The following is a 12,434-nucleotide window of genomic DNA, read 5'->3' as shown; positions in this document are numbered from 1 at the left end:
AGAGCTTCTCTTCATCGTTTCTTTCCCTTCAAGTTAGCGATACTTCTCGCTCGCTCGATCCTACACACTATCCTTGCTCGTTCTCGTATTTTCCCCCTACCTCCACACCCAGTATTAATATGTTCACCATTTAATATCCGCGCCAGTCAACAGTTATATCTCAATTATGCATTCATACATACTTGGGTTCATTTATCTCATTACAATTTGCAATAGAGCTCATTCAGCACTCCGCCTGACGGCATCCGAACTGAGCGTTGCCGTAGCTCAGTCCCAACTCGTCCAATCGTGTTCAGTTACACGCTTCGGGTAACAATCACGTACCGCAGCGCTGGATGGATGTCAGCAATAACGCCCTGCCAGAAATATGGACAACACAGTTCGTTCCACCTGCCAGGCGAATATCAGATCATCGCGATTTGCCTGTTCAAGAGGCGACCTGCGAGTATGGGACTTGGAGAGTGGTGACCAGATAACCTATAGGATAAAACTAACGAGACGGAGAAGGCGCACCCTAAGTAAGTCACCCGTTGTCTCCTGACGAGAAGATGTGGGTAGTGGTGATAAGAATGTGGGATACCGAGAGAGGTAAGGTGTCCGCCCGGAACACCAGTAACGTGTTGTTTGTCAGTTGAAGTCAAGCTGTAGAGTTAGTGGTGAGTGGATTTGCTAAACGATGGAATAGCAAGGGTATGGGACGCGGAGAATCATCCGATACAAGGCATTCTTATGTGAGTACAGTCATCTATGGGCGTTGTTACCTGTTATTTCCAGAATCCCAGTCAAGATGTGGACTTCACGTAGTATAGATTTATTGACATACTTTGTTGTTCAGTGCATTCCTTCGAACATTCTGTCAAAGTCCATTTCGCTGCGTGACTTTTCGCAGAGCAGAGACATAAAGTCTCGACATAAGTCGGGTTTTCAGTGAACAAGAGCTGTACACATCCTGTAAGCGATGGCGCAGACTGATGAACGCCAAGACCAATCGTGAAAAGACCCAGAGTTCAGATTAAGTTCTAAATAAAGGGTACAACTCGCATGCGTCCAGTCGAAGCGCACCTGGGGCTGGAGTGGGATGGCATTGACGTTGCGCTGTGTCATCCTGTACCTGACATCCTGCATCATTCATCTGTCATTCAAGTACTTCTACATCAAAAAGCACTACTCACATGCAATTGAGGAAGTATCTTGGTGACGTCGAGTGCTGCTTGCCGCTCCAGAAAATTTTCTGCTGATGCAGCGCGTGGCGACACGATTGGTCGACATGCTCACTCCATAGAAGTTGCTCGCCTACGGATCGCTCAGAAAGGTCGGTTTAACCTCGAGAGTATATTGTGTTTACCTCCGAGAACAAGTTTGTACTGCGCCTCGGTTAAGTTTATCAACAGATCAAAGGTATATGTCTAACGAAACATCGTGAGATGCGTGGTAATCCTCAACATGCGTACTTACCTCGGACCATGTCTTGAAGGGGTCATACCAGCTATCCCTTCTTCCTGCCACTGCAGCAGCATCGTGAATCTTCGTAGTACCAGGAGAGAGGCTCAATCATGATGTATCCACCGTTAGAATTGTAGCGTTCGCCATGGTGCTGAGGGCCCTGACTGACTGGACCGTGGTGGTTAGTTCATGCATTGGCACTTACAGAAGCAGTTATCTTGATATGTCGCCAACAGTGATGAGCTGCGACATCGGGGTGTTGATAAGATGGAAGGCAGTGACTCAGACTGTAAATTTGAAGATATGAGCAAGCATAGGTTCGTGAGTAGACCTCCAAGCGAAGAGAGCCGAAGCGTATGTGCCCAAACTCAAAATTTGCCATCAGCCCACGAGCTGTGGAAGACTGGATGCTAACATGTGCATAAGGGCACTCCGTGAAGAAGAACTACTGCACTGCAGCAGGGAAAGTCCCACATGATCATTCGACGTCCTAGGACATGAGGAAATAGCATTGTGATAACATACAGGACAAGTGGTCTTCGCGCGCCGCGGCAGTTGGTGTCAGCGAAATTGTTTGCTTGTTTTTGTTTGTCAGTTGGTGGCGCCGTGCCTACGCACACCTTATCTTTTATGCTTCAGTTGTAAGTATTTCACTCGCTATATTGGGGTACTTTCCTGGAGGACTAACTGCATTTAGCAGTAATATCTGCACGTTGCAGTACCCGTAAGCTCATGGTAAGCATCAAACTTCTTTTTGACAAGCGAGATGAGCGTTATACTACCAAGATACGGACTGATACGGACTCGTACGTGCAACTGTCATTTAACGTGATCTGAATGACTCCATAATACGTCACCTGGTGTTTCAGATAGACCCCTCAAAATGCCTGCCAGTGGCACTGTTTCACCCACCCGGGATGTCATATTGTATCTTCTGGCGCTGTACGTCCTGCTATTTTCGATGTCCCAGATCACTTTTTTCAATAAATTACCATACTGAAGTCCAAGGTCCCTCCTCTGGTAGCCGTGTTTGTCAGTAAGTATACGATCATTTTATGCCCCCCCTACATTGTAATATTAATGGGGATGATGATAGGACGCGGATGTGCTGCAGGTGAATATTCATAGACCTCACGTGGCACCGTTTAATTTCCTTCCGCTTCTTCAAAAATGCAATTGTGCTGCCACCAATCCATGCCACCATGGCACCTGCTAGACGAGATCATCGCTTCCTCAATTCAAGCGATGGCTTGTTGTGAGTGTGAGACAGTGCAGTGTACGTCATGGCATTGTCTTCTGATGGAAAGAAAGTTGGTAGCGGGGACTCGGAAGGACGGTGGTTTTGGTGCATCTTCCAGTACGTGACTTCGTTGATGGCTCCGCTTGAGATCGGATCGTACTTTTTTCATTCCACCAATAGCTGATGATTGACGCCCACCACCGTCACTCTCATCCCTCGCGCAGAGTCAATGGACTCGGACAAGTGGAATCTGGTACTGCAAGCATGATGCATTCTTCTTATGTGCGTTATTAGCTTTGCATTTGGTTTAGTACTAGCTGTTTTTTCTTCATGGATACCCAACGGATCATGCTGGCATCAAGACCTGCTCAATACGACAACACCCCATAACCGTCGTAAAAGCTTCTGCTGGTCTCCGATCTCATAATCACACCGTTTTCGAATCGCGTCAAAGTCAGCTAAACTCCAGCCTGCTTTAGTGAAACGGCATTCATGTTGCGGATCTCCCAAATGTAGGCAGAAATGTGACGTTGCCATACTCAAGGTGTCGATATGACAAGTCTCAGCGTGTCAGACATGCCTGTTATTAATAGTCTGAGATTTGGTGTATCACTGGAGATGATATGAACTCAAAAATGTACCAGCTGCTGCGGTCGCGCGCCAAGGGTCGCGATCGCAAACTCCTGCTCGGGTGCGTTATATATCCAGAAGGATGACAGTATGAAAGTATTACGTGCAGGCGTCATCTGTTCCATCAATATCGTATCTCAAAACCGGGAATGAAAAAAAAAATCATAACTCGAGGCGGTATATAGGGGATTATATCTAGCACATGTTTTGTTTGTCACACGCGAGTAATGCCGCAGCCTAACGTCAAACCCTGCAGCGGAGAAAACAAAGTTGAGATCTAGAAAAAAACAAGATCATGGTACGTTTGGCGACTCGCGAGGGAAGTATCGCAAGGGTGCCAACACTTTTGTTCAAGATACGTGCCCAGCGGGGTTAACTCAAGCACCAAGAAGATGTAAATTCTATGAATCAAGGTAGGCATCAGGGTGAAGACCATATGATGCACCAACGGGGATGGTGCCGGTCGGCGGTGGAATCTAGCGTGATCGCACTCATGGAGTTCCATGCCATACTAATCACCATTGAGCGCTGAGCAAAGGCAAATGGGGATTGGCTCTATGGCATATCTCGGATTCTATGGAAGAGAAAGTGGAGATCAGCGTTCAAAAGCCGATTTGGAATATTCGCACTATCAATCGGGATTCGGTATTGATGGAAAGCGGGATCCTTGTCATATCTGCTAGAACAGGGCTGCCCTTGTCAACATCGCAAAGCATGAGTTTACTGACCTAAACGATCCTTTTTTGTCACAATCATTAGGTCTTGGTGAAGAACTGGGGGAAGTGACCGCGCGACGGAGATCGTCCGGACGGAAATACTTACCACAGCTATCTGGACATTTTCCGACAACCAGTAAGTTCATAATAATACCGGTGACTCCAGTGCACTTCTGAGTCACATCGACTTTTAATACAGCCTACCTCAACTCGTCTAGTGACACAGCACATCGTTATTTCAGGGATGTATTGAAATTCATCCACACTGCACTTAATTACCACTTGGAAGCGAACAGGCCGCGCATGACTGTCAAGCGATCTGAATCTATGACAGGTAACAACCAAGCTGAACAGACTCGAAGTGGCAAGTAATCGTCTTATATGTGAAATGTGCTTTGTTTCTGAGAATAATTACCAATTAATCCCTGCAACACGAGGTAAACTACTAGTTGCAAGCAGATTATACATTGGTTCCAGATTACGCCCGAAGTTCAGGCCTCAGATGTGCTATGGGGCGTGGAGCATATGGTATAAGGCCTCGAAGTGATGTTTCATTATGTTCAAACTCCCAACATTCAATGAGACTAGCACTGCAGTCTTGTCTTGAGCGCCTCGACAGGTTAGAGCATCGTATGCACGAGGAAATCCAAGAGATCTGCAGCCTCCTTATGGATCTCCTTGACAATTGCCAGTCAGATGTCACGATGGAGAATTCGGGAGAATGTTTCAGTACTGTCGACTCCAGAGCTGGGCTCAATGGCCTCGATGCCATTACACCGTTTGGATCTTCGCACGACCGCTGCTTCGTGCCACAGCCTACTACAGGCTCTCCCCAAGGTAAGTTGTTGTATATGTCGTCCTACCTCCAAACGCTTACCGTATACAGGCTTATTGCCCCACAGCGCCCGCAGTTCTGCTGACTATGTAGCTCAGCCTCAACACAGCATATACTCTGCAGGTTTTCCGGCATTCTGTGACCCGCGTGTCACGAGATCGTCATCAGAGCCTGAGGGCATGGATGCTCGCTTTGGTGAATCCGTTATCATCCACAACTTTTCATTGAAGCGCTTACAATATATCCCCAGATTTATTGCTCCGTGGCACGTCCAAGCCCGTCTATGAGCCCAGTGCTCAAACCTTCCAGGGCATTTATTTCGGGGAGCATGTGCCTTCAAGTTCTTCAGCCGGACCCGACGCGCAACTGTCCGTCTCCGTTGTGCAGGCTAACCAAGCAAAGGACAAAGTAGAATGCACCTGGGACGGGTGCTCGGCAGTCATAAGTAAAGATAGCCTCACTCGCCACGTCGAAGAGGTGCACGAGGGGAAGATTAAGGCTGTTTGTACAGGCTGCGGAAGGGAGTTCAAGCGCCAGTATCAGATGAATGAGCATATCCCTAGATGTAGAAGATCCTAGATTGTTATTTTGTACGTCAAAGTCGCTAGCTAGACCCGCAATATGTCCATTTGAATTCCAAGAACGAGGACCAGGCCTTGTTGCACTTGTCGATGTCATTATGGCTGCTCTCGACGAGTTTCCCAATTCCATGCTGCTTCAAAAATGAAACTCGGAGGACGGCTGGTTGGAAGAGAACGAGGAGCCAGAGATTCAGTGTGATCCGAATGTACAGGTCTTGTGACAGTGACACGAGGGTACTTGCTGGTAACGAGGACGCTCATCTTGATGCTCCTCGATTGTTGTACTTGCTATCAGAGAAGCCAGTGAAAGGGGCGAGCAGTGGACCCCAGCAACAGGATACCACAGTTCCAATATCTTTGCAACGCGGCGAGGGACCTTTGCATAGCCCTGTAGCTGGTCATGATGGTGCTATCACCTAGATTGGGTAATGTACTTACAATATTTGTTGGTGTGGTTTCTTATGAACATGATGCGATCTACTCGGGGATGTTAGTACTTTAGTATTTGCTTCTACAAGGCCACCTTGGTGGACGAAACTGCAGCGTCGACGTTCGCTTGGCATGGTCCCCGATGCCTCACCACCGCCCACCCAATTGTTCGGGTGCCTAAATATACGCCCTATCACCGCAAAAGTACTAGGCTTGAAAAAGTTGATTAGAATCGTATCATATATATGACTTTATTGGGCAGGTTGGCGTGGGGTTTCGAAAGCAGTTGGGGTTGGTAAACGGGTGTGTCTTGTCGTGATACCTCGACCTCAACAATATTTGACAGTAGCAGCCAGGACCTGAGCCCCTTCTTCGTCGTCATTGAAAACTGTGAAAAGGTATGCCTCATTAACATTGAGAAGCTCGATATATTTACAAATGTATTTCAGACTCTATTCTGAAATATTTTGCCTATGGAAAGTCATCCAGTACACTCTCCTTGGAGATGATGATCGATTCGATGATCCCTTGGAGGTGAGAGATTACGCCAACAACGAGCCTCACAGCAAGCGGCAACTCAGCGGCCTTCATTCCCATCGATCCGCATCGCCCTTTTGAGTTCTCGGTACTCTTCACACAGATTCATTGAAGCAGTGGAATTAAGGGGTGCGTGTGTTGAAAACTTCATCTATGAAAATCTACATTTCGGTTGGGCAGATAAGGTCCTCTTCAAATACAGGCATGTGACTTCCCTGTGTACGCACCGTGCATCTCAAGGTACTCAAGACATCAACAAGACATGATTGCAATCTTGATCTCGATGAATCTTGGCTCGATCATGGACCTGCCCTGACTACAACGAAGACGTCGATGGGATGTCTATTAGTATCGACCTAGACCTTTGACGAACATTTATGGTAAGCTCATTTTGAAGTGATGCGTGATGCAAGCTTATTTGTGCAAAGACTCGGTTTAGAATGGTGAGGTTGGCTTCTAGGTGGCATGGAAGGTACGAACGTACCTCACTGGCCAGTCGTTGCGAGATTCCTGCTCGTGTAATCACACTCGAGGTTATTCAACGCAATGGAATTCAGAATTTTTATGGCTATGGCAGGCCAGTACGGCCTCAGACGTGCCGGCAGTCAAAGTCAAGCTTTGGGTGCAGGTCCGACAAACGGTAACGCCAGTACAAAACGCGCCAGCTCCCAACCTGAACTCGTTCCAATCACCTTCCTTTCAGGACTACAAATGCAACGATTTCTGTGATGTGGCGTTTTTAGTTGCACACTTTGGATAACAACCACGTACTGCAGCGCCAGATGGGATGTCAGCAACAGATCATGATATTATGATACTTACATTACAGTAGTCTTGTTTGACAGCGTAATATTCTAGTCGAGGACAATTTCTGAACGATCGTTTCCATTCAATACCATCATTCAAAGGAAAAAAACACGGCACATACCTTCCCATACGACAGGCGTCTTTTCATGGGCAATCAGTGCACCACGAGTGGTCTGTGCGAATGTGTCAAGAGCACCGTTCAACGTCATGCCGGTGCTGTTGAGCTGCTGCTGCGCGAGGTAGTCGTCGGCGTAACAGTTCTTGTTGATCCCATTGCCCTGATGCTGAAATAGTACGAAGGAAGGATCTTTGCGACGTCAATAAGCAAGGAAGCAGCAAATTTCATGACCTCTAAGAATGCAAAACGAAGCTAGCCAGCAGGGGGTTCGTTGGCGAAGTTTGTCCACGGGCTAGCGTGGAAGCTAGCAACGTATTCGGTGTAAGTGGTCACAATGATAGCAGCGTGGCCGTGTGTATCGATTTCCTGGTAGAATGTTCAGTCCATTGATTGATGAGTACTGACCATCATAACATCGATATCTCTCTGCGGGAACACCATCAGCGAACAAAGACCATGATAAAGGGAGACGTACTGCAGCAGCACACTGCACGATGTATTGGACATCATTCGCTGCGTAAACATCTTGAGCAATGCACTATGCACTGTTAATGGTGAGCTCGGGGTACTGCATAACTTCAAGTTCAAGTCAGATGATACCCTGGGACACATAACCGATGTGAGTTGCCCACTTATAAGTTATACCGAATCAAAGGTTGCAGTCATTCTCATTATTACGTGGTCCTGACTATTTGAGAATACAGGACTTGGTTCAAATGGTTGCACGAGAATAAAAAGTCAGTCTGTATAGACATACATGATGGTAAGCCAGGCTCTAGAGATTAGTCGGGAGATGACGTATCAGGCTGTAAGAGGTAGAGTTGGCCTTTAATGTATTCATCTACCTGCTGAGAGGACGGTCTACAGTCCTTGATAGACCAGCAATTCAGAATAAAACTCCAATGGTTATCAATGATCGCGAGAAACCGGACGCCACGGTTTTGTTCTGAGAGAAATTGTGACCACAACTTGTGCGCTCGCTTGAAGGGTGGTTTTCCCGTCAATACCTGGTGCAAGGGTGAGACTCAGCGTTGAAGGAACGTAATCTTGGGCAAACCTGGAAAAAAATACACCCAAACAAATATACGTCGTATATTTGATATCGGGATCATGGTCGTGCCTTCTTCTGGAATTGTAAGAAGTTAGGGTGCTATCCACCGCACAGTGCCATCCAGGGCAGACGTGAAATAAGACGTGCCCACAAACTCCATCCCAGTAAGATCGCCCTGAACAGCGAAGCACGAGTGGACTGAGGCAAAGAACCATTGTCGACCATGCTGAAAAACTGAGCAAGTCACCTATGGTGTTGAAGACCCGCAGAGATATCACTGAGCTGCGAAGGCATGAGTACGGTTTCAGACAGATCATGTAAGACATACCAGTTGGAAACGATTGATTATGGACACGGTTTGACCACGGGATTCCAGATAACCTGAAAGCGATCCGTTGTCATACCAGGGGCAAACCAAGGCAACGAATTGGCCAAAGCCTGATACAGTGCCGTACAGTGGGACGGTGTATCATGTAAGTCTCGATCAAACCTTGAGCTCTAGTGCTTGAAGCTTGATTCCTGATCGACTTCACAGCTACCTGTGACTTTATTGAACTTAAACATGAAAATCGGGACGCACTCACTACGATGATACTACCATTCCTGTCCCATGTACATCGCCGGATGTCACTCAGGCCTCCGAAAGAAGTGGCATGAGAGCTCGTGCGATTTAGTTAAATCTGGCAGGTTATCGAATCTGAATCAAGTCAGCGTTGCTGCCGTAGTGTCTGGTCGAGGTCTCACCGCCTTGTTGGATCATTTAGATTCGAGTGGGGAATTGACTGGAGAGAACTGATGGGAGATACTCCCAGTGACGTTGCCCGAAATTCGAGTGTCTGAAGTATTTTCTAGAAAAGTTGGAGCTTGTGTTTTCGTTCCACTGACTTATGGTGTGGTGAAAAATGTTGGATATTGAGGTCATTTGGAGGTCATAGTAATTAAGATTCGATGTTTGTTATTCTGTATATAGTACATGAGTAAAACCTGAAAGGATGGCGGACGCCTAGGCTGCACTCTTTGGTTGCGTGACATTCGTTCAGCGTGTCACGCCGGTATCCGTTCATTCAACCTTTCGTACATGTACCATTAAATCTTTGCTCACCCAATTAGCTCACCCACACCAAGAATGTTGCATGCACCGGTACATCCCTGATTTTACCCCATCATCACTCTCAGGTTCGAAACCCGAAACTTGAAGTAGAGTCACTGTTGGCCTTCAAAAGATCTGTCAAGCTTTTGATCTATCCGAAGGAAATCCTCTCTTTGACGGCGCCGACTTCAGGGAAGACGCGCCCGCCACATGATTCGCGTAATTTTGAATTTATCAGTGCCCAATCTTCAAGTTACGACTTGGCCGTCTCCGAACTTCTCATGCGACGTGGCTCTTTCCTTAACTACCTGACTTCTCCGGGGAGTCATGGATGCCAATGGCAATTTTCACGCGCATGTAGTCACGGTAGTGTCCATTATCAAATGAAACTTAACTTCTGACCGATTTATCCCAGGCTGCGCAAACATATAATTTGGTCACATCCTGTGAAGGACATGTGCCTTGTGATCTTTGTCGCGTCGCGTCGGCCGCACCGTTCATTTACATAAACTCGCTAGATGCACCCCTCCGTGAGCTACTATTTTGGGGAACGTTGGTTCGTTGCACGCTTCGGCTAGCAATCACGTATTGCAGCACCTGATGTGATGTCAGCAATAACGCCCGTCAGAAATTTGGACAACACAAGTTTCACCTGCCAGGCGAACATCGGACCATTGCCTGTTCAAGCGGTGACCTGTGAGTATGGAACTTGAGTAGTGGTGACCAGATAGGGCAAGACTAGCGAGACGGAGATGACGCACTGTAAGTAAGCCACGACGTTGTCCCCTGACGGGAAGATGCGGGCAGTGGGAATAAGAATATTGGATACCGAGAGAGGGAAGGTGTTCACCCAGAACGTCGGTGAAGTGTTGTTTGTCCGTTAGAGTCGATGTCTAGGGTTGGTGGTGAGTGAATTTGCTAAACGATGAAATAGCAAGGGCGTAGGACGCCGATAATCATTGGAGATGGGACATTCCTACGTGAGTACAATCCCAAACCCAAACCTATGGTTGATTCCATTGGCTCTTAGTGGCATGCTGTGACTGCAAAGACGGTCTCGGCGAGTTTCGATATTGGACCTCAAATGTGATCATCCTGATTCTATGCAGCGTAAAATTGTTCTCATTTTTTCTTCTCAAATTCTGAACGCTGAAAAGGTTGCGTTAAAGCGAATGGATCTGAATTGGCAAGACAAGGTAATTTGACAGGTTAACGTAATCCGAACTAGAGTTTCGGCGGTTTTCTCAGAACGGTTCAGGAGATCTCAATTCACGATGTCTTAAATGTTATGTGAACGATAACTCGCATTAGCGTCGCCGGTCGGTCGTCGGCAGCCTTCAATCGGAGATGCTGAGAGGTCACCCGGCAAGCAGCGCCCGGTTACTTACTTATGAGACGGAAGTATGTCACAGTATCGACATGTCAACATGTCAACGTCTCAATTTCGGTGCAAGGATCAAAAGAGAGCCAAACTGATATTATAAGCCTGATCCCATGAACTGGCCACTAAATCCAACAATTGAATCAAAACTGGATAAGGAGGTGCGTGGAACACTGCCCTCTATCGCACATATGCCTCTTCACAGAGCCATGTAAATATGCAAGAAACAATATTAGGTTCTTATAGCCCGTCATGAGCGCTGGATGATAATTGGACGATATGAATTAATCGCAAGCTTAGTATGAAATGAATGGAGTGATCCTTGGCAGTCAGCTTATGAAGAGATCTACTGTGATGCTGCAACCGGAGTCAAGGGCACTCAACCCGATATTAATTTCTTCTGATATTTGTACCTGTGTCTTCGCCGTGCGGGCCCGCCCCATGAAAGAGTACCATTGTAGACTTCGCGACAAAGTTATACAGCGGAAGTTTACATGACCAGTCACTGAGGTCTTAATAAGTTCTGATTTGGGTCTTTAGATTGAGCTTAGTTAAATCGGAGAGCTCAGCTATGCGGAGGATTAGTACAGTATCGGTTACGTCTTGTGCCGTCAGCTATGGGCTTGGTGTACCCGTGTAGGAATCCTGCCTCAGTACTCAGATGGAAATTGGACCTTGTCCGAGTCTTGGCCGGCAAGTTGTAACCAACAACCCGTTCGAGTTGCGCAGGCTGGTCAAGATAAAGTAAAAGTGTACCTGCCCCAGATGCTCAAGAGCTGTCAAGAAGGATAACCTCACCGTGACTTGTCATGTGAACGAGATGCCATCAGCGATTCGGCGGAAGGTCAGCTCAAGGTTGTCTGCGTCGGTTGTGGAAAGCTAGGTTCGCGCCCATATATGCCGAAGCGCTGGCTCGATATTGTTCGCGGGAGATTTACATAAAGTCAGATACGTACATATACTCCAGCACTTTGTCCGTTCCGTGCGCACTTCCGCAGGTACAAGTTTCGTTCATACTCCGCTTGGAGGTTTTCACAATGATGACACGTTATTCCCTCGGCTGTCTATTGTAGGCCCATCCCCATCTTCCTGCCCGCCGGGTTCCTCGCTGCCCACAGATCTCCGCATGTGAGCGACCCCAACTGCTCCGCTGCTGCCACTGATCATCGATCAGTGACAATAACACGAGCTAGCACCAATCCGCCACTTCCTAAGACCTGCTTGCCTCCACAAATTTCATGGTGCACGCCATTCCTGCATGTTGCAGTTGTGTTAACTGACCATTTTATATCCTCCTTTTGGTTTGAGGCACCTGTGGAATGTTCCAAACACGAATACTCTTCCATTCATATTCTGCTATCCTTGCCTTTGCTGACTTCTCTCACAGGCGGCGATGTTCATCACCCATTTGGCTAACTGCACCCTCTGGTACCAGGCCTGAACGTGCTACTCCTTAACTAGTTCGATTACACTACTTGCTAGCTCTAGACACGTATTTTGTTACTTCAATAAGTAACCATAGGCCTTCTTGAACACGAGGTTACTTGCGGTATGGTGTATATCATAATTTTTAGCG

At 47.2% G+C, this 12,434-nt stretch overlaps 4 protein-coding genes across 4 annotated transcripts; 1 reads left to right on the top strand and 3 right to left on the bottom strand.

Moving 5' to 3' along the window:
- Nucleotides 1–856: 856 nt before the first annotated feature.
- On the bottom strand, nucleotides 857–2,177 carry HD556DRAFT_1534487 (uncharacterized protein; the record flags this gene model as incomplete). Its single annotated transcript, XM_041309566.1, has 9 exons — nucleotides 857–949; nucleotides 1,063–1,111; nucleotides 1,173–1,293; nucleotides 1,346–1,406; nucleotides 1,456–1,524; nucleotides 1,649–1,730; nucleotides 1,859–1,933; nucleotides 1,969–2,053; nucleotides 2,132–2,177. 9 exons carry the CDS (start codon nucleotides 2,175–2,177, stop codon nucleotides 857–859), a joined length of 681 nt encoding a protein of 226 aa, XP_041163671.1.
- Nucleotides 2,178–4,697: 2,520 nt separating this feature from the next.
- On the top strand, nucleotides 4,698–5,443 carry HD556DRAFT_1439677 (uncharacterized protein; the record flags this gene model as incomplete). Its single annotated transcript, XM_041305998.1, has 3 exons — nucleotides 4,698–4,866; nucleotides 4,916–5,059; nucleotides 5,115–5,443. The coding sequence occupies 3 exons, from the start codon at nucleotides 4,698–4,700 to the stop codon at nucleotides 5,441–5,443; spliced, it is 642 nt and encodes a 213-aa protein (XP_041163670.1).
- A 1,891-nt stretch (nucleotides 5,444–7,334) lies between these two features.
- On the bottom strand, nucleotides 7,335–7,496 carry HD556DRAFT_1203246 (uncharacterized protein; the record flags this gene model as incomplete). The annotated part of the gene is made up of 1 exon (XM_041296415.1): nucleotides 7,335–7,496. A coding segment is annotated over one exon (162 nt), but the record flags the coding sequence as incomplete, so codon positions are not given.
- Nucleotides 7,497–7,588: 92 nt separating this feature from the next.
- Nucleotides 7,589–8,612, bottom strand: HD556DRAFT_1439675 (uncharacterized protein; the record flags this gene model as incomplete). Its single annotated transcript, XM_041305997.1, has 4 exons — nucleotides 7,589–7,702; nucleotides 7,742–7,762; nucleotides 7,812–7,849; nucleotides 8,543–8,612. The coding sequence occupies 4 exons, from the start codon at nucleotides 8,610–8,612 to the stop codon at nucleotides 7,589–7,591; spliced, it is 243 nt and encodes an 80-aa protein (XP_041163668.1).
- Between the last annotated feature and the right edge of the window lie 3,822 nt (nucleotides 8,613–12,434).

The sequence above is a fragment of the Suillus plorans genome (assembly GCF_016647745.1).
Source record: "Suillus plorans strain S12 chromosome Unknown HD556scaffold_11, whole genome shotgun sequence".
NCBI lineage: Eukaryota > Fungi > Basidiomycota > Agaricomycetes > Boletales > Suillaceae > Suillus > Suillus plorans.
Note: the sequence above shows the minus strand (reverse complement) of the source record. Positions and strands in the feature narration are given on the sequence as shown.